The sequence below is a fragment of the Sceloporus undulatus genome, chromosome 1 (genome assembly GCF_019175285.1).
Source record: "Sceloporus undulatus isolate JIND9_A2432 ecotype Alabama chromosome 1, SceUnd_v1.1, whole genome shotgun sequence".
In the NCBI taxonomy this organism is placed as follows: Eukaryota; Metazoa; Chordata; class Lepidosauria; order Squamata; family Phrynosomatidae; genus Sceloporus; species Sceloporus undulatus.
In genome coordinates, this window is record NC_056522.1 from 372,052,010 (window position 1) to 372,079,532 (window position 27,523).

General features: G+C 41.0%; 1 protein-coding gene across 7 annotated transcripts in view; it reads left to right on the forward strand.

Annotated features, from left to right (window-relative positions):
• Positions 1-5,574: 5,574 nt before the first annotated feature.
• C1H14orf39 (chromosome 1 C14orf39 homolog) overlaps positions 5,575-27,523 on the forward strand; it is a 40,510-nt gene continuing 18,561 nt past the window's right edge. Inside the window, exons 1-10 of one of the 7 annotated variants that reach the window (XM_042441358.1) lie at positions 5,575-5,585; positions 8,488-8,544; positions 12,517-12,573; positions 13,949-14,075; positions 16,249-16,338; positions 16,786-16,973; positions 19,479-19,521; positions 20,878-20,998; positions 26,437-26,531; positions 27,378-27,517. In XM_042441358.1, coding sequence (XP_042297292.1) covers positions 8,496-8,544; positions 12,517-12,573; positions 13,949-14,075; positions 16,249-16,338; positions 16,786-16,973; positions 19,479-19,521; positions 20,878-20,998; positions 26,437-26,531; positions 27,378-27,517 — 910 coding nt within the window. In that variant the 5' untranslated portion in view covers positions 5,575-5,585; positions 8,488-8,495. Of the gene's footprint in view, positions 5,586-6,235; positions 6,242-6,442; positions 6,454-6,568; positions 7,031-7,500; positions 7,523-7,585; positions 7,876-8,487; positions 8,545-12,516; positions 12,574-13,948; positions 14,076-16,248; positions 16,339-16,785; positions 16,974-19,478; positions 19,522-20,877; positions 20,999-26,436; positions 26,532-27,377; positions 27,518-27,523 lie in introns of those variants that run through there. The other 6 variants (XM_042441375.1, XM_042441384.1, XM_042441334.1 and 3 more) reach the window with 6 other exon arrangements.

Genomic DNA, 27,523 nt, shown 5'->3' on the forward strand with positions numbered 1-27,523 from the left:
TATCCTCCATGAATTGGTCTAACCCTCTTTTCAGAACCTTTCTGCACTGAAAGGAGACTCTGTGGAGTGTGTGAGTTTCCTTCCCAAATAGTGCCCAAATAATGATATTTCTAGTCTGTGGTTCAGAACTGTGGATAGGTTTTTTAAGCCAGCCAGAACCTGGAACAGATTTCCCACTCCACTTTATACGAGAGCCACCAGATTTTAGTACTTGACAAGGATCTGTTTGCAGTATCAGCATAATCATTCCCATTATTTTGTATTTTCATATTGTGCAACCCACTGGGTACTAGAATGTGGCCTCAGTCTTGTTGTTAGTTACAACTAGGGGAGAACAAACTGAACCAAAGGGATTTCCCTATGTGTTCAACAATTGAGTCAATAGGTCTACTTTAGTTGGGATTAATAAATAAGATTCAGGTTATTATCCACATTTTGGAGGACTGAATATACAATAACCTCCTGGAATTTATAAAGTTCTCCACAAATGTTCCGGGGGGGTGGGGTTGATGGGTTTGTGGTCTATTCTGCACATTTTCAGTGGTACTTCCACATATCTCTACAGATCTCTTCCAATCCTTTTGTACCTTCTACAGCCAAACTGGGGGGAAAGTGTGAAAATTATACTACCAAATTCTTACATCAACCAGGTACAACAACTATTTTTCAGGTGTTGCTTTTAATGTACCTTACCCCAAAGTTGCAGAGATCTTTGAAACAATCCTGAAGTAAGGATTGCCATTCAATTCATCTGGGAGCCTGTTTCACTAACATAAAGAGAACTATCTATTTAAAACAGTGTAAATTTCTTCTGTGTATTGATCAGTCATATGACAGTTAATGTGGATATACTGCACCAGTTCTCCAGTAGATGGAGCATCTTCATTGCTTTTCTTGAAGAGTATTGGGGGAAGCAGAAGAGATGGGGTGGGTAGAGAAAGAGTTGGTAAAGGAAGATAGAGGGAAACAAGGTGATTCTTTTAGAAAACAAATACTGTAAGGTCCATTTTTTTGTTATTTCAAATAGCAACTTCATTGTTGGTGGCTCAGGGACTATTCTGAATGGTGCTACATGTTAAATTTCTCAATTTTGGGGCCACTTGAGATGGTTATGTCAAGATCTACACCAACATCAGAACACAACAACAACAACAACAACAACAATGGTGAGCTAATTTGTCATTCTTGCATTTTTACTATCAAGTACTGGGAGGACAGTTGGTGGGATTATCATCCCACAATTTAGAGTAATTTGACAAGCTTCAGGATTTATGCACCTTGACATGAATGGCTTTAGGGTTTACACAACCTGACTACTTTGTGTCTCAAGATTGTTTTCAGGTGATGTTCTCATGCTTTGTAGCTTAACCATAATTTAAGATATTTATTACTGGTCCCTGTGTTCAGTGAGATGGTCGAATATCACCTTGCATATTCCCAGAGGCACTGTCCTTTAACATTTACTACACAGAGGATGAGGCTATGCTGCTGAAAGATTTTTCTTCTTCTGAGACTGATAATTGGTTTAAATTAAATCATGATCTATTTTGTAAGAAGATTGTTTATATGAATTCTCATGTGTCTGGTCTGTTACAGCTGACCTTTTTTTCACAGGAAATTCCATAACAGTCTAATCCATACTGCAGAAATAATCCAGTGTGACACAGCTTTAACTCCCTGGAAGCCAAGATGGCAAAATTGAGGTTGTCATACTTTGGACACACATGAGAAGAAAAGACTTAATAAAAAAGGCAATGAAAGGTAGTAGGTGGTAGAAAGAGAGGAAGACCACAAGTCAGATGGCTATACTCAATCAAGGAGGTCTCCATCTTGATCCTGCAGGACCTGAGCAGAGCAATGGAGGACAGGAGGGCTTGGAGACATGTCATCCACAGGGGTTGCCATGAGTATAGGTCAACTCAAGGGCAGGTAACAACAACAAATAACAAAAGACCTTTTAGGAGTTGGTAGACATTGTTGTTGTTATGTGCCTTCAAGTTGTTTCTGACTTATGGCAACCCTAAGACAAACCTATCACCTTAACAATTTCCCATACCTTGGATTAAATAATGATCAGAATGGAGACTGCAGTCAAGAAATTAGAAGAAGGTTAGGAATGGGAAAGGAGCTATAAAAGAACTAGACAAGATCTCAAAGCAGAAAGATATCAAGCTGAATACTAAAGTTAGGGTCATTCAGCCATTGTATTCCCCATCGCCATGTATGTATGGGAGTGCTGGACAGTGAAGAAATCAGATAAAAAGAAAATCAACTCATTTGTTTCTGGAGAAGGGGTATTACGGAGGGTCAAAAGGACCAACAAATGGGTCCTCAAACAGATCAAGCCAGAACTCTTCCTGGAAACCTACAAGAAATAAACAAATTTGGAATTGGTTTATCGCTACAGAAATAAACCAATTAGGAATTGGTTTATTTCCGTGATGTCCACACTCGCCCTGACCACAGTTGGTGCAGTTTGCAGGGGAGGGGTGAGTGAAAAACCCACTTAAACTGGTGCATTTGGCACCGGATCCCTTAGCAGTTCTTTTTTTAAGAACCACAGTGATCTGAATCTCTGATAGTGTGAGTAAGCTAATTGGATCGATTTGGATCATGCAGCCACCATTCCAGCAATGGAGGCACCTCCATTTTGATCTGGAACGGTGGCGAATGTGAATGGTGACAAAATTTAAATGCCATGGAGAGATTCGCTGGCCTAAAACGTAGTGGTAATGATGAATCAATTTTGAATCGATTCACAGAGGCGAATCTCTCGGTGCATTTAACATAAGTGTGAATGAGCCCCAAGATGACTAAATTGAGGTTGTCATGCTTTGGCCACATGAGAAGAGATGATTCACTAGAAAGGACAATAATGCTAAGAAAGATATAGGGCAGCAGAAAGAGAGGAAGACTGCAAGCCAGATGGCTGGACTCAGTCAGGGAGGTCATGAGCCTGAATCCGCAAGATCTAAGCAGAGCAGATGAGGATGGGGGTCTTGGAGATGTCTTATCCACAGGGTCACCATGAGTTGAGGTCGACTCGAGGGCAGCTAACAACAACAACAATATCAACATTGGGAGGATGATGAGGGAAGGCTGGAGAAAGACAGACTTTCAGTGATTGCTGCGTACAGTAAACAATACAATTGGGTTTGAGTTAGGAAAGAATGGGATTCTACTCCAGCTGTGTGTGTCTGTTCACAGTCCAAAACACACTGCAGAAATAATGCAGTTTGAGACAGCTTTAACTGCCCTGGCTCAGTGCCAGGGAATCCTGGGGATTGTAGTTTGTTGTAGCACCAGAGCTCTCTGACAGAGAAGGATAAATTTCCCACAAACTACAGATCCCAGAATTATTATTATATTAAAGAATCAACAGACCCTAAAATGTATTTATTGAACATAGTTGAAAATATAAATTTAGAACAAAAGCATATATGATGATGGCAGCAAGAATATTATATGCAGCTAATTTGAAAAAGTAAGATATCCCAAATATAAAATAATGGACATTTAAATTATATTATTATATGGGGATAGACAAACTGACACATTTGTTGAAAAATAAATCAATAGATAAATTAAAGAGAGATTAGGAGCCATTGATCAAGAAGGGGATGTTTTTATAACCATTAGTTTGGAATAAGGGAAATGGCAGAATTAAAGAGATAACTGAATTAAGAAATAAAGACGTATATATACACATGAAGACAAAATGTAAGAAAGAAACTGAGGTCAGATAAACTAGAGAAAATATTAAGAATTCAAAAAGAATCAGGACTGAAAATATATGTTGATTGTTTATTGTATGTTATGTTTTTGTAGTGAGTCTTTTTATGTTAGACAGAATGTTATAATATGAAATGTTTTATGTGTTGTACAATGTTTGACTTTTTTATATAGAGCAGAAAAACTTAATAATTTTTTTTAAAAACTACATTTCTCAGGATTCCCTAGCATTGAGCCAGGGCAGTTAAAGCGGTCTCAAACTGGATTATTTCTGCAGTGTGTTTTGGGATTGCAACAGGCAAGGTAAACAATAGGTCTGTGAGAATCACTGGGCATGTGTGAACATCAACACTGATAGAAAAGGGAAGAGGAGAACAGATAAGCTTGCCTCACCAGCTATTCCCAACATGTTTTTAAAAAGCACAGATCTGTAAATTTGGCCACCAAAGTGGAAATCATAGGGAAATTGGAGTCTAGGGAAAGAAGAAAATTATCCCTGGATGCAGTTTGTTCTTTCATTTTATATGTATATGCATTTTATATGTATTTTATATGTTTTATCCTACTAGAGAGGCCCCTTCCCCACCACCACTCCCTTTGTGTCATCTCTTTTTAGATTGTAAGCCTGAGGGCAGGGAACCATCCAATTAAAAAGATTGTATGTACAGCACTGTGTAAATTTACAGTGCTTTATAAATAAAGGTTAATAATAATAATAATAATGCATTTAATTTTCACCTGCTCTTATTGTTAGTTTTGAATTTTAAAAATAATTGTTTAAACATGAAGTGCTCTTCTCTTTTGGGATGTACAGGAACCTACTGTATAAACTCGTCTGTAAGTTGAGTTTCTTTCTCTTTTGAGCCAAGCAGAAAGAGTCCTAGGTGATTAATTGCTTTTAAACAAACCGAGTCCCTGTCCTGACCATACTGTTGCTGTTTGGGGAGTGAAGGATGAAACAAAAGCTGGAACAAAAAGCCTCAATTAAAAAGCCTCTTGCTGCAGACACACTTACACACAATGAATGAGCCTCCAGGTTTTACCCTCGTCATGGGTCATAATTTGTGCCCCAAAACCTGCCCTTGACTTATACATGAGATCAACTTATAGTAGAGTATTTATGGTATCCCTATTATTTCCATGCTATTTCTGCCTCTGGTACCAAATTTTCTTTAAAGAGGTACAGTTGGCCCTCCACATTTACAGATTTGATTTTTGCGGATTTGATTATTTACGGATTTGATTAATATGTCCTCTGTAAGAATATCTAGGTCCTCCAGCATGACTCTGTTGTCAATTCCTGCCAAAAGTTAAGCTGGAGGACCTAGAGAACCCTCCTCTGGGCATTTGTAGGTCCTCCGGTGCAATTTCATGGTCAACTTCTGGAGATCTTTACCATAGAATTGCCCTGGAGGACCAAGAGATACCTAGAGAGGTGTACTATAGACGGGTAAAAAAAAATAGTGTTTTTATGCTTGTGATTTTTTCCCACTTTCACGAGGTTCCTGTGCTCCTAATCCCAGTGACTGTGGAAGGCCCCGTGTAATGTCAAGGAACATGATTTTGTTAACTGAGGCACACCTATAACAGCGCTGCTACCAGACTGCAGAAATAATGCAGTTTGACACCACCTTATCTGTCATGACACCATCCTATGGTATCCTGGGAACTGTAATTTGATGTGGCACCTGAGCTCTCTGAAAGAGAAGGCTAAATATCTCATGAAACTACAAATCTCAGGATTCCATAGCACTGAGGCATGACAGTTAAAAGTAGTGTCAAACTGGATTATTTCTGCAGTGTGGGCACCACCAACAGCATGCCCTACAGGACACAGTTCAATTTAATTCAAGGTCTGGGGCTGTATTCCTAAAGCAGAAATAATCCAGTTTGACGCCATTTTAACTGCCACGGCTCCATGCCATGGAATTCCGGGAATTTAGTTTTGTGAGCTGTTTAGATTTCTGTCTCAGGGAGCACAGGTTTCACAACAAACCACAAATCCCAGGATTATTTCTGCTGTTTGGACCCAGCCAAAAGCATGCCCCACAGGACACAAATTGATTTAATTCAAGATCTGGGGCTGCATCACTACTGCAGAAATGATCCAGTTTCATGCCACTTTAACTTCCATGACTCTATGCTATGGAATTCTGGGAACTGTAGCTTGTTGTGGCGCTACAATTCCCAGAATTCTATAGCATGGAGTCATGGAAGTTAAAGGTCCAAAAACACACTACAGAAATAATCCAGTTTGAGACTGCTTTAACTGCCTTGGCTGAGCGCTAGGGAATTCTGGGAATTGTAGTTTTGTGAAACATTTAGACTTCTCTGTCAGAGACAGCTCTGCTGCCACAATAAACTATGGTTTCCAGGATTCCCTAGCACTGAGCCATGGCTGTCAAAGCGGTCTAAAACTGGATTATTTCTGCAGTGTGTTTCAGAGCTAAAGTGGTGTCAAACTGGATTATTTCTCCAGTTTGGATACAGCTTCAGTGAACATTCATAGGTCTGAGTTGCTCGGATTCCTTCACACACACCTTCAACATGGGTCCAAAACACACCGCATAAATAATCCAGTTTGGGACTGCTTTAACTGCCTTGGATCAGTGCTAGGGAATCCTGGGAATTGTAGTTTATAGCAGCACCAGAGCCTCTCTCTGACAGAGAAAGCTAAATGTCTCACAAAACTACTACAGTTCCTAGTAGTTCAAATTTCAGGTTTATTTATTAATGCATAAATTAAGTGGTCTTGATGAGAAGCCTCACAAACTTATGTAATACAGAATGACGTAAACTTGTATAAAGAATAAATAAATAAATAAAAACTACAGTTCCCAGAATTCCCTAGCCCTGAGCCAGGGCAGTTAACGGTCTCAAACTGGGTTACGTCTGCGGTGTGTTTTAGACCAAAGTGGTGTCAAACTGGATTATTTCTACAGTGCAGTGAACATTCATAAGGCCTAATATCTCTCGGAATTCCTTCACTTGACATCTTTTTCTCCTCACTCAGGAACTAGGCCTCAAGAAAACCATTGCTGAGGGGCTGAGGCAAAGCGTTAACAAAATGGAGGAAGAGTGGTGGACATTTCACAACTGAGGGCAGCCTCCAGAGATGCCTCAGACGAGGCCAAGTTTCCTCCCTGCAAGCATTTCTCGCCTTTTCTTTTAAGACATTATTGTTGTGTGAGAGACAACAACAAAACTCCTCACTCCAACAACTGAGGGAAAGGAGGAGTTACCTTTCTCACACCATTATTGTTTCTTCTCAGTATTGAGAGACATCCCAAGCATTTGGGTGCGCCCAAGACTTTCGTCTGTGGTTTTTGGCTGCATGCACACTGCAGAAATAATCCAAGTTGACACTTCTTTAACTGCCCTGGCTCAATGCTGTGGAATTATGGGAATTGTAGTTTTGCGAAACATTGAGCCTTCTCTGTTAGAGAGCTCTGGTGCCACAACAAACTACAATCCCCAGGATTCCCTAAGACTGAGCCAGGGCAGTTAAAGTGTTGTCAACCTGGATTATTTCTGTTGGGGTCAGAACACACTGCAGAAACAATCCAGTCTGAAACTGCTTGAACTGCCCTGGTTCAATGCTAGGGAATTCTGGGAACTGTAGTTTTGCGAGAGATTGAGCCTTCTCTGTCAGAGAGCTCTGGTGCCACAATAAACTACAATCCCCAGGATTCCCTAGGACTGAGCCAGGGCAGTTCAAGCAGTCTCAAACTGGATTATTTCTGCAGTGTGTTTTGGACCTATATCAGACTAATTCAAGATAATGCTGCAGGTGGATATTGGTAGATGAGACACACTTCCATTGATGTCTTGAGTTACCTGCAACATTTACACTTTCTAATTTCAATTTCAAACACATTTTTCCATTTTGTGGGCATAGTTGGTTCAGTAAGAATCTCAACGTCAGGTTTTAAAGTTTGCACACTCACTGACACATGCATTTTGTAGGAATTTAGGTTTCAGTGAGGAACTCTCTATTTTCAGTCCTGGAAACTTTGCCTCACGTTTATTTTTTATCCAGGCAAAATGTGTCATTCCAAGCAATCATCATCATTTTGATTAATTATCAAGGATCGCATTGATGAAATGCTTAAATATTCGTGCATGGAGGCACTGAAGATCTGAGTACAACTAACTTGTGTTAAATGCAGAGTTATTATGTTATTTAGATCATTTAGAAAATTTGCTCAGATGCATTGCTGGTTATTAGCCGTAAATGACTATTGAAAGGATTCAGCTATTTACAGTTAAATTAAAACATCTGCCTATGGTACAGCGGATAATCTTGTAATAAAACATTGGTCCAAAACACACTGCAGAAATATTCCAGTTTGAGGCTGCTTTAACTGCCCTGGCTCAATGCTACTGTAGTTTTGTGACATTTAGCCATCTCTGCCAAAGAGCTCTGGTGCCACAATAAACTACAGTTCCCAAGATTCCCTAGCATTGAGCCAGGGCAGTTAAAGCAGTCTCAAACTGGATTATTTCTGCAGGGTGTTTTGGACCATTGTTCAACTAACGTAGGATTAGGATCCCTTCTTTGCATATATGTTTCACCAACATACTATAGCATAAATATTTTGTTAGCATAGCCTGGATTATGTGTGCAGGGCCTTTTCAGAGAGATGGGATTTCTTCATGCTTACACTCAGATTTTGTTTTATTTAACTGGATTATTAGATATATGATTGTGAGTTTATTAATCTCCTAATATTTTAACATTTTTTCTTAATCTAGTTTACAAAATGAATGACCTTATCTCAAATGACTTGGACAAGCTACTGCTAAAGTTTGGTATGTTGCCGTGTTTAAACTTTGAAAGCTCATTATATTTTTTTTATGCTTTCAGTTTTCCGAATGTTCTGATAATCTATTTTATTGGTTGATCAAAATATTTCTATCCTGTCCTACATAACAAGATCTCAGGGTGGTGTACAGGTAAAATCAAACAGGTTAAAAAAGTTTAAAATAAGAATAGTAATTTATATAGACAAAAACCGTATTAAACACACGAAGAAGTTAAATCAGGTTTAAAATCAGGTTCAAAAACACATGCACAACATTTTGCAATATAGCTGGCCCTTCACATTTGCAGCTTTGACTTTTGCAGATTTGATTATTCATGCCTTTGATTAATATGTTCTTTCTAGGAATCTCTAGGTCTTCCAGCATGACTCTATTGTCAAGTGCTGCCAAATGTCACCCCAGAGGACCTAGAGATTCCTATCTAGGCATTTGAAGGTCCTCGAATGCAATTTCATGGCCAACTTCTGGCGGATCTTGACCACAGAATTGCCTTGGAAGACCTAGCAATTTCTAGAGTGTTTTTCTCTAAAGTAAAAAAAATGGGTTTTTAAAAAGGTTTTTGTGGGTATTTCGGGCTATGTGGCAGTGTTAGAGTTTTTCCTGGTTTTGCCAGCATCTATGGCTGGCATCTTCAGAGAATGCTAACATGGAAGTGAGTAGGGTATATACCAGGGGTAGGCAACCTTTTTGAGCCGGGGGCCGAGTTGCTGTCCTTGAGACAACTGGGGGGCTGAAGCCGGGGGGGGGGGAGCTTCCCCCCTCGGGGGGCAGAGCCGCACGCCGGGGGCGGAGCTTCCACTGAAGCCCCGCGGGGAGGAGGAGGCATGTGCCCGCCCTCTCCTCCTCGGTCCCTTCCCTCGGCTGAACGGGCTCCAAGGGGCCCTTTCAGCCAAAGGGGAGGGAGGCTGAAGGGAAGGGCTTGGGCACCCATCCCAGGCCCTTCCCTTTGGCCGAAAGGGCTCCAAGGGCCGTGGAGGAGCAGGAGGCGGCAGGCCGCTTCCGTGGGCCCCTTCTCGGCCCGTGCGGCCCCAGGCCTCCCTCCAGAGAGAGAGGCCTGGGGCCGCAAGGGCCATGGGAGAGCCCGCGGAGGCGGCAGGCCGCTTCCACGGGCTCCATTTCGGCCTGTGCAGCCCCAGGCCTCCCTCTGGAAAAAGAAGAGGAGGAAGAGAGGAAGAAGAAAAGAAGGAGGAAAAGAAGAGGAGGAGGAAGAGAAGAAGAAGAGCAGGAAGAAGACAAGAGGGGAAGAGGAAGAGGAGGAGGAAGAGGGGAAGAAGAAGAGGAGGAAGAGGGGAAGAAGAAGAGGAGGAAGAGGGGAAGGAGGAGGAGGAGGAAGAAGAAGAAGAAGAAGAAGAAGAAGAAGAGAGGAACAGGAAGAAGAGAAGAGGGAAAGGAGGAGGAGGAAGAAGAAGAAGAAGAGGAGAAAGAAGAGCAGGAAGACAAGAGGGGAAGAAGAGGAGGAAGAGAGGAAGAAGAGGAGGAGGAAGAGGGAAAGGAAGAGCCCTCAGAGCCCAAGAATGGAGGGAAGCCGCCCTGTGGGAAGGCTTCCTTTCCCCCCTGGGCTCCAGCCAGGGGCCCAGGCCACCCTTGGAGCCCAAGAGGGGAGGGAAGCCGCCCCGTGGGAAGGCTTCCTTTCCCCCTTGGGCTCCAGCCAGGGGGCCGGGCCGCCCTCGGAGCCCAAGAGGGGAGGGAAGCCGCCCCGTGGGAAGGCTTCCTTTCCCTCTTGGGCTCCAGTGGCAGCAGGACCGGGCTGGTCCTCCACACCCCCATTGCTCTTAAAGGGCCAGGGGCAGCTTGGAAGCCAAGAGGTCTCCAGGCTGCCCCTGGCCCTTTAAGAGCAGCGGGGGTGAGGAGGACGAGGCTTTCCCTCGTCCTCCTTGCCGCCGCCGCGGAAAAAGGGCCAGGTGCAGCCTAGAGGCCTCTGGGCCTCCAAGCTGCCCTTGGCCCTTCTTCCACGGCGGCCGTGGCAAGGAGGAGGATGAAGCCAGGCCTCGTCTTCCTCCTCGCCGCCGCCCTTAAAGGGCCAAGGGCAGCTTGGAGGCCCAGAGGAGGAGGAGGAGGAGGAGGCTTTGGCTTTGGCGGCGGCAGGACCGGGCTGGGGCCGGTCCTGCCGCCTCTGCAGGCCGCATACGGCCCGCGGGCCGGGGGTTGCCGATCCCCGGTAAATATACAGTACTGTATACACTGTGTGACTGGGCCAGCCAGAAAAATCAGCAGTAACAGAACACATTGTAAACCATCCAGGGCATAAAATGCTGTTTGAAAACACTGAAATTCTGGACCAAGCCAACACTTATTGGGTCAGGATGCACAGGGAAGCCATTGAAATCCACAAACACCTGGACAACTTCAACACAAAAGTAGAAACCCTTAAAGTAAACAAGGTTTGGCTACCAGTCCCCAAAAACACCAAAATCAAACCTCAAAACATACAAATGAACACCAACGAGGGTCAGGGGAGGGGTTCCCAGCAGATAATGGACCACTAATTAAATAGTCACCCTGAGGCCTTGCCATTCAACACAGACCAACACACACAGATTAACATGTAAATCACTGCCTTCCAACCAAATGTTACACAGCGTATACGGTATATACACCCCATTCACTTCCATGCCAGCATTCTCTGAAGATGCCAGCCGCAGATGCTTGCAAAATGTTAGGAAAAAACTCTTCTAGCACACATCCACATAGCTCAAAAAAAAAAAAAAATACTATGGATGCCAGTCATGAAAGCCTTCAACTTCATAATGTTTTTCTTATTTGTGGTTGGTTTTTTTTAACTTTCACAGGGAACCTGAGCCTCTAACCCCAGCAAATGTGAAGGGTCCACTGTAAATCAGTTAGGCTGAAAAGCTTTAATAAGTAGGCATGTTTTCACTTTGTACCTGTGTGCCACTGGTGCCAGTTAGCTTCACTGTAAGAGCCTTATGTACTCCTATGTGACAGGAAGTATACATTATCTGAAAATGTGGTTGCCAGTTTTATGTATGTACAAACACTGGGATGGGCACAGTGCAGCCTTCCAAATGCTGTTGGAGTGCAATTTCCATCACCCTAGCCAGTGTAGTGAAAGGTGAAATATATGGAAGTTGCAATCTGACAATAACTGGAAGGCCACACATTTTTCATCCACGCACAAATGATTTTCCCTTCAGTATCTGAATATCTGAGAAGTCTTCTTGCCCGTCACTGAAAGTGAAATTACATGTTACATGCAAATTCATACAGTGAAATCCTAACAGTGACTTCTAGGTAACCTTTAGGTGAATGAGCCCTGGCAGTGGGGATTTTTTAAGGAGCAAGTGGCAGGGTTGGCTTAATTCTTTTCTCACTGGCTAAAAATACACCTCTGTTATTCCAATATATTCTAGTCATCTAAGCTGCCTTAATTGCTGCAGTAGAAAGGCGGGCTATAAGAATAAAGTTTATATAAGAATAAAGTTTATTTGTAGATAAAAAATTTCTCTACCTGAGAATTAATACAGTTTGGGGATATGGAGAAAGGAAACAATAGGGGAGCAGAGATAGCATACTCTAAAGACAGAGAACCATGGAATCCTAAGCTCTAACACTTTTATTTTATTTTATTTTATTTCTTCAGTAAGCTAACATAGCTATGCCTCTAGAAATTCTCCAGTACAGACAAGGTATAAATGAATTGCCTAAATAGAGCAAAGAGTGGAATAAAATCCCTCTCCTGTATTGTTATGCATTATTTATATATATTATGCTACTATTTCTTAGATTGCATGTCATGGACAGGTTTACTCGTATCTATTTTATTGTTTGTATGTACAGCGCTATGCAAATCTACAGTGCTATATAAATAAAGCACAATAATAATAACAAAAATAAAATCAGTATTCAAAGGACTAGGATTTTAAAATGAAAATTTATTTCCATATTTAATATCCAGCATGCTGTAATACTAACACAAAAGTATATACATTTCTGCTTCAGTTTTTCAGCTTGAGCAAGCATCTCATGCCAAGGAATATGAGAGACAACAGATCCAGAGTGAGTAGCCTTTATTAATGTACACCAAGGACCCAATATGATAGCTAAAAGCCATACTCTGCAACAGTTCATTTTTATTTTGGCCGCCTAAGTCTCATGAGTTTATTCCATCCTAGCTTGGGCTTAGTTATTTCACAATAGTTCATTATCCCCAAACAGCCTGCTGTATGACAGCAATGAATGGGTCCATCCCATTCCTAGCACGCAGGTTTACCTGGGCCCAGTGCACACATAGGCTGGAACCCTATATCAGCTACTAGGGGGTGAAACAGACAGGCAAAATAAAACAGCTTCCAGCCACTTTGAAGGTGGGGTGTTTATATAATGCACACCTCCAAAGTGGACAGCGAGCAAAAGGAAGCCATGCTGTGGGGATAAAAACTGGAGCAAAAATAAACCAGGATACTCCAGCTTAGCACAGAAAATGCACATCTTCATATAACAGTCTAGCACAACTATTTGACTGTGGCAAAACAAAAACAAAACAGTGGTCTGCCTGTGTGTATTCAGCTCATCTTGGGAGCAGGCCATGTGGACAGCAGGAATTCATCTGCTCTGACCCTTAAGTATACTAAGTAGCAATAATGAATAAGAAACTGTTATTTAGCTTTAATCATTCATAACTGTTTCATATTTATGACCTCTACTTAGTCATGATTGTGACACTATTGCTATGATCTCCCCAACCTACTTTACCAGTCATCAGTTGTGTAAGGAAGAAGGAGAGTATTTTTGGTGGCAAATGGAGTGCACCTGAATTATGTTTTGCTCAGGTTTAGAAGGAGCAGGCCAGGAGAGATTACTACCAAAGAGATCTGTAGTTTGTTTGAGATAGAATGTTTGTTATTGCTATTGCTATGTCCAATGCACCATTCCACTCTCCTGGTGAGCTAAGATAATTAAAAGCTCTTCCAAACATCTACATGACCACTGCTGTTGTCTACAATAAGTTTTCCCTTTTAACATCAGTGGTTGCTAAAGGAAACTTGCACTGACTTCAGTGTCTAGATTTATGCTGTGCACTTGAACTCTCTGGGAATTGCATCCACAAGCTGTGGTCTGTCTAACCAAAGAAACATTATGAGACTCTGAAGCTCATACTCTCATAAACTGTTCTGAGAACCTTCATTAAGATTTCAAAGTGGTATAGAAATGCCTTGATAAACACGCACATAAATATGAGCTGCTTCTTATAACTAAATTGTGAAGGTATCAACCCTAGAAGGCAGGAGAGCTCCATGTGCCTAGCAGAGCTCCCATGTAAAGTTATTGGGTGGACATCCTAGCTTTATCTCTGAAATATCACAGATCCAGTTCTGTAATATATGCTATAGTGGGCTATTCTGATCATAAATTCTTTACTACATCTTTTCAGTATATTCAGCAAATATTGTGGCAAAGAAAGGAGAAATCTGTCAGCTGCAGGAAGATATTCACAAAAATAATGAGGTGATTGTTAGTCTTCAGAAACAACACAATAACAATAAGAAGAACTGTGGCACGTAAGTGCAGCATAGACATTCCTGTGTTTCTGAAACTGTAATTAAGCATTAAGATTAAGGGTTGTTGTAGTCATTTAAAAAGAAATATTATTTGTTCTTGTTTAAATAAAACATGCTTATTTCACTCTTTAGACATAAAGTCTCCCAGAATGAGTTACAGTTATCAGTCCCAGCACTCAGGCTTACAAACTGAGACATGAAACAAAAGTAAAAGGGACTGGAGTAGAAAGGCAAAGAGAGAGACATAATAATAATAATAGGATTTATTTATATGCCGCCCAATCACTGGGAATCCGAGCGGTTTACAACAGAGGGGATAATAGACGGTTCCCTGACCTCAGGCTTACAATCTAAAAGACACAACACACCAAAGGAGAAGGGAATGGTGAGGGGGGGAGGGAATCAGGTCCAGCAGTTATTCTCTCCCTCTGAGGCCTGGACCAAGGCAGATGGACTAGAGGGAGGGCGCTCTATCTTCAGGCTAGCCCTGTTGGAGCTAGCCTGCCTCTCTCTCCCTCAAGATGGTGGATGAAGGGAGGGCTTGTCTTCTTCCAGGCAGACAGATGGACCTAGCCTGCCTCTCTCTCCCTCAAGATGGAGGCTGAAGGGAGGGCTTGTCTTCTTCCAGGCAGACATCTCTGGCATTAGTTCTTTATTAACAGAGTTTTTATATTGATTACTTTGGAATGGAAACAGTTGAAAGGAAAGAGGAGATGCCAAAAGTCTCTGGTCTCACAGCTGAGCTTATGGATTGGCCTTTTCTTTTTGCTGCGGCCTGATAGACTATTGTTGCCAGGTGACAGTTGAAGGAAGAATAAGCCAGATGACTTTGCTTTCTAAATTGGCCCTGTTTTTCTGCTCTCCTTCACTGCGACCTATCTTTAACTATAGACAGAATATAGAATATATATATTTGACATTTTCTGAGAGTTTAAATAATTTCACTATGAGACAAAACAGGCAGGCAAAATGACGTAGCTTCAGGCTGTGTTAGGGATGTGCCCTTTACATGAAGCATGCCCCAAACGCAGTCTGAAGCACTATTTCAGCCATCCATGTGGGCAATTTTGGATTTATGTGTATTTTGGATTTTGGAATTCTGGATAAAGGACTTGTATTAATATTCTCTGTATTACAGGAGGCAGGGAAGAGTGAAACAGTGAGTTGCCTAAAACATCTGGAATAGTTGTAGTACACCTGAGATTTGAAAGAGCTACTATATTAGTTGTGTAAGGCCCATTACAAACAGGCACCCTAGTACGCGACGAGCGCGTACTAGGGTTAGAAAGGGGCGTCACTTCTTGATGCCCCTAACCCTAGTATGGACCCAGTCCATACAAAATGGCTGCACCCTATACAGATGGGCGCTGCCATGACTACGTCACCACCGCGCCGCTTCCAAACGAGGCGGCGCAGTAGTGACGTCGTCGTGCCACGCGAGGGCGCCTAGAGCACCCTTTCCGTGGTGTGAGAAGGAGCTCCGAAACGGAGCTCCTTCTGTGGTTTGCGTCACTGCCGCAGCCTTTAGACAGCTGCACCAGGGACGCAAGGGAGAAAGGGGCCGAGCAGCCCCTTTCTCCTCCTCCTCGCCGCCATCGGGTGTCCTTGGGGCATGAAGCCCCAAGGACACCCCTTTCCAGGCCGTGGGGAAGCGGCCTTTTGCCGCTTCCCTGCGGCCTGGAAAGCAGTGGATCGGGGCCTCAGAGGCTGCCGTTGTGGCAGCTGAGGCCCTGACACAGCGGGAAAAGGGCCGGTTACAGGCTGCCCCAAAGGGGCAGTCTTTAACACACCTAACTCTCCCAAGGAGTGTTATAGCATTATTTCTCATGAAGTATTTTCATATTCATAAAATCCTTGTTTCTGTAAATAAATAACAACACTTCCACAGCGTATGTTAGCACTAAATTTATACCAATTATAAGATTCATCCCACTGAAATAAATGAAAAAAAAATTAAGGCTTGCAGTTAAGGCTCACAGATGCTAAAATTAGCCAAAGCTGTAACCAAGGTTTCTGTCTTCAAAACTTCAGCATCATGATGAAGAGCGATTGGGGACAAACTGAACTTTCATAGGACCGGAATTATCTATTATTTTAAGGTCTTGGTTATTTTTTTAAAATGTACTGTTTTAGAAAAAACATATTTATTGTAGCTTTAACCTTGTTGCCCTAGCTGGAAACCATCATACATGATTCTTAGTAAACATGAAGAATATTTGCAGAAGGAACTTCAGAATTATCAAGAAACAACAGAAAAAGACAGGTATGAAAGAACCTTTATAATTTATCTAGAATAATTGCACAAAATATGGCAACTTATAATGATCCCACCTATTACCTATAAACACAAGAATACTATGTTTCAGAAAATATGTATATATAACTTTGGAGATGCAAAGCTGGGATGCTAAACATTTAATTTGTTAAGTGTAGCAACCTACATTCTGTCACTGAAAATGAATACAAAAAATGTTTTTGTATGCCTTTAAGCCATTTCTGATTTTAATGGCAGCCCTAAGGCGGCCTTATAATGGGGTTTTCTTGGCAAGTTTCTTTAGGGGGTTTGCCATTGCTGTCCTCTGAGGCTGAGAGTGTGACTTGTGTTAATATTCTTCTACATTTCCCCTGGATATAAGCTCAAGAGACATGACTGTTTTGAAAAGACAGTTAATTAATATCTAAAGGTGACTGCATTTCCTTGTTTTAAAAGGAAAATGTACCAAGATTATATGCATCAGTATCAAGAGACATTCAAGCAGCACCAAGCAAAATATGCACAAACTACAATTGCTCAGGAACATTACCAGGAAAAAAGGGAATATGAAGAAATCCAAAGCCGAGTTCTGAAACAATCTGAACTATTTCAACAGAAAGAAGCTCAACTGAAAGATCTTCAAGGTGACAGCATAACTGCCAGTCCTAGCTGCTGGCTTAAATTAAGTAAAATATGTGAATCTATATCAGACGCAAATGTTAATTCAACAGATCTGGATATACTTCCTTTAATGCTCAGGCCAGAGGTTTCCCCTGCACTCTTTCTAGCAATAGTAAAAAGCACTGAAGTTGTCAACAGCTGATCCTGTGATTTGCCAGATTTCTTGATCCTTTGCACTCCACTTCCTGCTTTTTCAAATAAACTTAGGATACGTCCTGAACCTGAATGACATTTATATTCTAGTGTAAATAGTGAGTCAGTTGAGCCCATGTCTGATGTTCTATCTGGCCATGGTGAACACATGCCTTCATTACATCATATCTGGATTACTGTTATAATGCTTTCGACTACTAATACTTTGCATGGTGATAACTTTGAAAAGTGTTCGGAAATTCCAGATCATTCAGATTATTACAACCAGATAGTGCATTGGGGATGCATCTACCCTGCAGAAATAATGCAGTTTGACACCACTTTAACTGCCATGCCTCCATCCTATAGAATCCTGGGTTTTGTAGTTTTGTGAGGCACCAGTACTCTTTGGCAGCGAAAGCTAAAGATCTTGTAAAGTTACAGCACTTAAAATGGTGTCAAACGGCATTATTTCTGCAATGTAGATGTACCCATAAATACATGTGGTGCCACTGCAATTGATAGGTTTGCTTTTATGTTTTAATTTAATTTTTATTCAGATTTTACTGTTGGTAGCCACTTGTGTGTCATTTTTAATAGAACAATTGGATATAAATTGAATTAATAAATAAGGAGATAACAGTATAGCTCAGAAGGACTGTACAGACCTCAACTGACTATGATATAGACTTATGTGATAATTTGTAGGATGCACCATAGAAAATTACTAACTGCATTTCACCTTTAGGATCTCATTACTGAGATATCTCTCCCCCCAACCTTTCTTCTACTTTACTTGCTTTCAATGTGGTAGATTTTTTTTAAAAATGTGATCTTGTGTAAACATTTTATTAACTTCTCTGGATTGCTTCATTGACACCTCTCTGGACTGCTTCCAGATCCCATTTCCAAATCCACTCTCCATTATAAATAAAAATCACACTATATCAATGCTATTGGAATGGGTGTGCAGGCACAATATCAAAGATAGAAAATTATTTTAAGGGAGAAAGGCCAAGCCTGTAAGCTGCACAGAAAAAGCTGTTATGTATAGGGCACACACATCAAGATAATACAAGAACAAGGGGCAAATTGAAATTGAATGTGACAATGATCTCTGAGACAGACACAGCATAAGAGATTATCCTGTTTTACCCTTATGGTACTGTGTCACAAGCAGCTACAACTGAGGTGTCATCAGGACACCAAATAGATAAAAAAACAACAACACTTGTACTAATTTAAAGCAAACAAGATGTGTGTTCTGTTTATAGGGACAGATAAAAGGCCAGTCACAAAAAATCTGGAAGCTAGAAAATAAATGGTCATCTTATTCCTCTGTGTGAATACAAGATAGCCTCTTTTTTGACTATGGGATTTTAGCATATATTCTGTACTTGCTATGTTTTTATCTAGACGTGTTCTGTAGAAATAGAAGTGAGCTCTTAAACATGAAGACATTAAAGTTTATTGTATAGTGACTACTGTACTAATACAGGGGGTTGGTAGGTAACCTTGGCAGTTCATCCATTGGATGGTAGCACTAGATATGACAGGAAGTTGCAGTTTCTGGTGTCAGCGCTCCAAATATTTACATTTAAGTATACCGCCTTTCTCCCAGAGTGAGACACAAGATGGCTCACAGAGGAAATCATAACAACATAAATTTTAAAAATTAAAATAATCTCATTTAAAACAGTAGAAAATTATTTTTGGAAGAGATGAAAGTTTAAAAAACAAAAACAAAATAGTACACATCCCAGTAAGAATTTGAGGCATTCTTACTACCTTCAGGATTTGAGGCACAGGTGGTTCTCTTAGGCAGGGTTGGAAAATAAGTCTGTTGAAGCTAAAATTCTTGACAGAATAATCCACTTTACTCCACCCAAGATCATTTGCAACAAAGTGCACTTTGCTTTGGAAAGTTATACATATATTCTAAGCCTATAAAAGAAGCATAAAGTACATTTTTAAAATGCAAATAGATAAATATGAATACAATAGAGAAAAGGAATATGGAAAATTAATAAAAAATCTTCCATGTTTGAAAGAAAAGCAAAATTTCAACATTTGTTACAAGCAAAAGATGGCACAAAAATGGAGGTAATATTTAAGAAATGGAATGAATCAAGTCTAAGAGGGCCTTTTTAAAAATACCCTTACATGATCCAGCCCACCTCTAGTCACCACTGAGGAGGGCAAGGGAGGGCATGTGCATAGAGATACATTGCCTCTATTGTCTGTTGACTTTTTGTGAATATGCATGCCATGCCTTGGGATTAGATTTTATCCCAAATGTATACATGATATTAATTTATGAACATTGTCTTTTCCAGATCCTGGTCGGTTTCAATCACTTTCCTCCTGGGCTTTACAGATGTATCCATTCATCAATTTACACATTGCATCTTCAGCCGAAACTGATATATAGACTTTTTTTGTTGTTGGCTTTGTTGATATAACAGTTTAAAGCTGAAGTAGACAGTTGAAGTATGCACAGAGAGCTACATCATCTCTCAGAAAAACACTGAACTCTGGTGCATCTAACTAATGTAATCAAAACATGCCATGAGCAAGTGAAAAATACTAGCTCAAAATTGACTCTCTTTAGTTGAATAAACTAAGTAAATACGTTTTAAACTATTATTTTTATAGTTTGTATAGTTTTTAAGTGTTTTATTGTTGTACTCTAGGTAAGAAATAATAATAATACTGTGGTGATGATGATGATGATGATGATGATGATGATGATGATGATGAATAACAAATATACAGTCGCCCCTCCTAACTCTCAGATCTGAGATTCACGACCTTGAATGTCACGGAGGGCAACCTCCACTATTTTTTATAGTGCACACCCCTGGCACGCACACCTGGGCCACACACACAGAGGGCACCCCATTCAAGCCTATGGGGCTTGAATATGCATGAGCCTCCATTTTCACACAGGGGGGTCCAGAACAGATCCCCGTGAAAACAGAGGACCAACTGTACACAGTAATATTAAAGCAGGGGTTTGTTATTGTTACTTTTCTTACTTTTTAAAATAGATGATGTTCATGCTGAACATTTGGCATGCAATAAAATTAGAAAAAAAATATCATATATATAGATTGCAAAGAAAAAGCCCCTTTTGTGCCATTTGTTATTTGATATAAATGTTATTCTCTCAGTACCATTGTTACCTTTATTTCAGATTTATGGAAGCAGGACAGAGCCTCATCTTGCCAAAAACTTTAATATAACCAACAATTTGGATTATATCTGTGTTCAGCGCTTCAGCTCAGGTGAAGTTCTAGGACCTGAGTTGTCTGGATGTGGAATTCATACAATCAGCATGTATGTGGTATGGCTCTTCTCCTTCCTCTTACACACACTGAGAAGACTACATCATGAATACTCAAGCAATATGTACTGTTTAGAACAGGAACATTAATATCTTCCAAATATAAGTTCCAGCATGCCATATGCTTCCAGCATGTCATATGCTTCCAGCATTTCATATGTATTAGTTTTGGGACTGATAGCAAATGATTCAGGCAGCACCATTCACTGCAAACATAACTGAATCTGGGTGGACAGACTGAGCAGCACTATAATGTGAATCAACTCATTGATTTCAGTGGGTTAAATCAAAGTAAGCAATTGACAGTTGTGAGTGTAACTGTGATTCCTTTCAGTTTTTTTCTTGACTGCTTCTTGTTCATGTTTTATTGATTCCTTAATATAAAAAAGTGCTTCTTTGAGGCAGAACACAAAAGAAACTCTTAAGCATGCAGTGGATCTCAGGCAACAATCACTTCAACTAGACAAAATAACAGAAGAACTAGAAAAGAAAATGAATTATACTAAGCAGGTAAAAGCCTGTTATTAAATTCTATGTTATGTTACAATCTGTGCTAAAATGCTAGTATATAACACCACAATGATGAATGGTATATAATACTTTTTTGAGAATATACAAAGGTAAATTTTGTAGTGTTCTTTGTAAGGGTTGCATTATTTTTTCTATGTTCTCACTTTTGTAGTACTATAGTTATTTTACTGCTTGAATATTACATTGTTTTATTTTAAGAAGTGGAAGTGTGATTTCAACTTCAATTGATCATGCATTGAGGATGGTTTCTAAACACATAAAAATAAGTCTACATACTATCCATGGCCTCTCAATGCACTCATATCAAGCAATCTGCTCCCCATGCTGTCTCCTTGTGTTCTACTCTCCACAAGCCCACGTCCCACTGGGCTGCAAGACAGAGAAGTGGGTAAAGGTGATTTTTAGTGTCTCTGCCCATCCCACTTAAAAGGATCAAAATCCCATCTTCACTCCATCTAAAATACCTTAACTTGCTAATCCCAGAGGTCAGTTGGGATTTTGAGATGTGACAAAATACTATTGAGAAAAAGAAGCAGTGACAGGAATACACGTTCTCTGTTGTCCAGATTCATAGTCCAACCAAGATAAACAGCTTTAGAGAGATCAGTAATTAAATAAATGGAACTGAATAGTGATATCATAATCATGTTATCTAAATGTGTGGTATATGGATAGATTTTAAAGGACATTTTCATGAAAACTAATATTTACAGGGATGATTCTTGTCTCTCCACCTATTCAGTATGTAAGTGATCCCGTTATATATACGTGTGTGTGTGTGTGTGTGTGTGTGTGTCAGAGTTAGGAGAAATCAACATCTGCCAGTGTTTCATAACAAAGCCAAGACTATATTCTATGATTCTATATGCCTAATATTTATATGGTATTTTTTGTAGTCGTCAAAGCTGTTTAGATCAGTAAATCTTGCAATAACCCTCTAGCTCACTATTAGGTCATTACTATTGTCCTACATTGCACAATTGAGACAGTGGCTCAGAGCTTGCCTAAGGCTCCCCAGTGCGTTCATGGCTGAGCTAAGATTTTAAGCCAGTCTTCTGGCTCCCGTGCTCCACTAATTCTCAGAAGGACTGATGCTGCAATGATTCTGCAGTGTTTTATGTTCCTTAAAATATTAAAGAAAGGTTTGCAGATTAGCCTTATTCAAATATTTTTGTATACTTGGAAACTTTGAAAGGAAGACTAATTGAAGTGTACAATCACATAAAACCCACACTCACATAATTATTTCAGTTGCACACCTGTAGTAATTTATTGTTCCTACAAAAACTATAAGCATCCATTCACCCTTCAAATTCTGCATTCTGTTTCCATTGTGTCCCGACTCATGCATTATTATTTCTTGAGAGGAGCTGTTTCTGTGTTATGCCACACAGTAACACTTGTAAAAAGAGTAGAGAGAGCTTGTAGCACCTTTTAGACTAACTGAAAGAAGAAAGTTGGCAGCATGAGCTTCAGTAGACTTAAGTCTACTTCCTCAGATACTTTTGAAGCTGTAGTCCAAATAATAAAATAATAAATAAATAAAATTTTTATTTATATCCCTCCCTTCCAATGATCAGGGCGGCTTACATCAAAAGTTAAAACAACAATCAATACAGAAAAAGATTAAAATACAAATACAATACAAACAGCCATTATAAAAAATAATAAACAAAAAGCCCCATAGCCCAACCTCTTGGCCACGGAAGAGGAGGGAGGCCCGCAGGATTTTTATTCGGGGAATGCCTGTTGAAACAGGAAGGTTTTTAGGTCCTTCCTGAATTGGGCCAGGGTGGTAGTCGAGCGGAGCTCAGTGGGCAGCGTATTCCAAAGGGCTGGGGCAGCCGTGGAGAATGTCCTCCGTGTAGTGGAGGCTAATCTAGCCCCAGGCACCTTCAGTAATTGCTGCCCAGACGTTCTGAGGGTGCGAGGCGGAATGTACGGGGAGAGGCGGTCCATTAGGTATCCTGGGCCCAAGCCATTTAGGGCTTTATAGGTAATCACCAACACCTTATATTGAGCTCGGAAGCGGATGGGCAGCCAATGGAGATCTTTCAAAACCGGTGTTATATGGCTGGTCCTGGGAGCACCAGTGACCAGCCGGGCTGCCATATTCTGCACCATTTGAAGCTTCTGAGTTTGGTATAAGGGTTGCCCCATGTAGAGTACATTGCAGAAATCCAATCTCGAAGTTACCAGAGCATGTACAACAGTTTCTAGGTCCCTCTGAGCCAGGTATGGGCGCAGCTGGCGAATCAGCTGAAGCTGATAACAGGCGCTCTTGACCGTCGCATTCACCTGAGCTGTCAGGTGAAGCGACGAGTCAAGAAGCACCCCCAGACTGCGCACGGAGTCCTTCACAGGGAGTGTGACCCCGTTCAGGACAGGTGGAACCACCGTCATTCCTGGACCAGGAGAACCTATCACTAGTACCTCCGTTTTCTCTGGATTCAGCTTGAGTCGGTTTTCCCTCATCCAGCCCATTACTGACTCTAGACAGGCGAGACGCCATCCCCAGTCATTGCATCAGTCGGAGACATAGAGAAGATAATTTGGGTGTCATCAGCGTACTGATAACCCCGCGCCCCATGTCTCCGGATGATCTCTCCCAGCGGTTTCATGTAAATGTTAAATAGCATGGGAGACAGAATGGCTCCTTGAGGGACCCCAGTTTTAAGGGGCCTCTCATCAGAGCACACGTCTCCCAGCTGCACCACCTCCCGAGAGGTAGGACCGGAACCACTGGAGCGCAGTGCCCCCGATTCCCACCTCTGCCAGGCGTCCCAGAAGGAACCATGGTCTATGGTATCGAAAGCCGCTGAGATGTCCAAGAGCACCAGCAGGGACACGCTTCCCCTGTCGATGCTCAGACGGAGATCATCGACCAAATGCATCTGAGGAAGTTGACTTGAGTCTAACATAGCTCTTGCTGCTGACTTCTTTCTTTCAGTTTGTCTCAAAGGTGCTATAAGATCTCTCTGTATACTGATTCTACAGAGAAGCCAAGTACATCAGGCATGTGACATTCTGGCTAGCATTATTAATAAATTAAAACTTGGGCCTCAATCCTATATAGCCATTTTATTAATTAATTAATTTGCTATTTACAAAAATATCTCATCCTTTATTATGAGATCTCAAAATGGTGTACATTTGTTGTTTGTTGTTAGCTGCCCTCGAATCAACTTTGACCCCTGCTGACCTGTACACAAGACATCTCCAAGACCCTCTATCCTCCACTGCTCTGCTCAGGTCTAGTAGATTCAGGCTTGTGACCTCCCTAATTGAGTCTATCAATCTGGTGTGTGCTCTTCCTCTCTTTCTACTGCCTTCTACCTTTCCTAGCATTATTGTCTTTTCTAATGAGTCATGCCTTTGCATTATGTGCTCAAAGTACAGCAGCCTCAATTGACGTCCAGGGAGAGTTTAGGCTTCATCTGTTCAACGACCTATTTGCTTGTCTTTTTCACTGCCCACTGTATCCTCATCACTCTTCTCCAGCACCACATCTTGAATGAATTGATTTTCTTTTTATCCACTTACTTCACTGTCCAAATCTCACATCCATACATGGTGATGGGGAATACAATGAAGTGTCTAACTTCAGTGCTCAGTTGTATATCTTTATTCTTTAGTATCTTGCCTAGTTTTTTCATGGCTGCCCTTCCCATTCCTAGTCTTTTTCTTGTTTCTTGACTGCACTCTCTGTTCTGATCAATGTTTGATCCAAGATATGAGAAATCTAACTACAGTATTTCAATTTCTTCATACTAGAAACAAGTAAAAACATATCTGGATTAAAACCATAAAAAATTTAAACAACATGAAAACCTATTAAACAAGGTGATAGTTGAAACAACTTTAAATGCTGCTGTCATGGCCAGCCAAGATCAGCTCTCGGAGGATGAGGAGGAGGATGAGCTTCCTCCAGAGCAAGGGCTGATTGAGGCAACACCAGGTGCTGTTCCTGCCCTGCCAGGTCCCAGCTGTGATCCTCCAACCCCAGAGGAGGAGGTTCAACCAGGTCCTAGTGCCGAAGAGAGACCTTCTATGGTACCACTGCCTAGTGGGGACTCTGGGGACGAAGCTTGCATGCAGGTGCCTTCTTTCAAAGAGAGAAGAGCTGAGAGTGCTTGCAGGCGCAGATCACAGAGAATTGCTGAGAGGCAATTAGCCAACCAGCCTCAGGTGGCACGAGGGAGAGTTTCCCTTACTTAAGTGGGAGAGAGACTAATGCTGGTTGCTAGAGTTTATTGCATGATCTCTCGGCGTGATTGCTGCTAGCACTAGCTCCTAGTATCTGGATTCTTTGTTACCTTGACCTTGGACCGGACTTTGTTATCTCTTGGCTGTTTTGACCTTGGACTGTTTGACCAACGCTGTTTCTCGGTATCCTGACTTCGGCTTGACTCTTGAAATGTTTGGACTTCTGGAATTCTGAACTCGGCTTGTTTTCTCGGACTGCTCTCAGACTGGTTCCTTGCAAGGTCTGCTTTACTTTCACTTCCACTGTGCTAAGGCTCTGTTATCAGCTACTGTCAAGTGTCTGCTGGCAGCATTCCCGGACAGCTGCAAATTAAAACCATGTACACATACATGTTGAAGAAAATTAATCCCCCAAGTCTTTAATATTTTTGTTTGGCTCCAGAAACAAAGCAATGTTGGTGCTAGCTGGACTTCCATGGGGATAGCATTTCTTAATCCTGGAACCACAACTGAGAACGCTCTGTCCCATGCCATGTCACTTCATATTGCCCACACTGGTAGGACATAGAGGAATCTCTGGCAGATCTCAGTTCTTAGGCAGGCATATATAGGAAAGGTCCTTACAGTTCAAAAAGTTTTCCTTATCATTTAGGACCATGTAGCTCTGTTTATAAAAAAGTAATAAATGCTTTAAAAATAAATTCAATCAAATTACATGTAAAACAATCTATCCTCCTAAGGTAACAAAGAGATTAAGTTTTAATAATCATATTTCAAAAACTTTTCTGAAAATATCTGGTTCCCCCCCCACCCCCCCTGGAAAAACTGTTTTCTCCCTATAGTCTCTCCTATGATACTTGAGGTGATGGTGGCAGGAACCCTCCTGTGCAGATATTCTGTGGGCTTTTAAGGGAAAGAAGAAATCAGTGAAAATTGTGTCCCTTTCTGTGAGCAATGCATTGTTCATGGAAACTCTGGACTGAATCCACGATGGTGCATTAAGTCACTGTAAAGTATTGGTTAGTGGAAGCATACTATGGAAAGATGAAATTGTCTCCTCTGCTTAGAATACATTTTCAACAAAGTTTTGAAGGGACCATCAAAGAAGGCCTTGTAGTCTGTAAGCTATAAAGTATAAATACGTAAATACATAAACAAAATAATAAAAAATATTTTGATAAAATTATTGAATTTCCTTGTATCATTTTTAGCAACCGGAAAAGATTAAAGATGATCTAAAGCATCCCGAAGATCAAAATCTCCATGAAGTGGCAGTAGAGAAAAATGAAAAAAATCTAGAAGCAAGGTAGGAATTTAATGAAAGGCAGCATTTTTAAAGTTAATTTTATGTCACATAGCATAATGCTATGAACAAAATGTAAACATACACTGCAAATCTATGGTAACTGCATATCCATTTAACTGCCAAGACTTTCCCACCAAAATGCAGGTAGTTTGGTAACTGTGCTCTTGCCAAGTTCCTGCTCACAAAACATGAGTAGGGGGGAAATGGCTATGTTATAATTATAGCAAATGTTAATCTACAGGCAGAAGTGGCTCTTCCCTTATTTTGGTGCTAATACAGCACTTCTAATCAGCCTAAGCATAGCAGAGGAAACAGGTAGCAGGTATTTTTTCCAGTTCCAACAGTTACTGCTTTTATTCATCTGCATTCATTAGGAAATATTTCTTGTTTAAGCAATATTTCTAGCCTAATTTACTTTGACTTCTCAAACTCTGCAGCATTCTTCCTATAATGAATGAGGGCATCCTTTGATACGTGGCAGCTGTTGTGAGTGGGTCTCACGTCAGTGGGATGGTGAATCCAGTCAGCATATTATTCTGAATTTCTTAGAAGCTATCCATGGTGCTGAATTCTATTTCCAGCATATCCAGTCCTTCTGTATCCTATGTAATAATCCTGGGGGGGAAATCTGCTCACCTTGTTTTCTGAGACAAAGTGATAATCACCTCCCAATAAAGCTGTCCAACATGCAACAGTGGAGTAGAATAAAATCTGGTTAATAAGAAAGATACTGTGCTAGACCTCATTTCCTGATTTAAAAACTTCTCATATTTCCATCCCTCTCCCTCCCTCTCACTGATCACTTGTTTATTTCTTGCTTTCATTTGACTGCTTTCTTTCATTCAGCTTATTCATAAAGAGTCATACTCTGTTAACTATGAAACAGCAGGCACGTACACCATTGCATCTCCCTGGCATTACTCAGAAAGTAGTCAAAAGTATACCAACTCTAAAGCCATTGTTTCAACAGAGAGAAACAGAGACAGGTAATG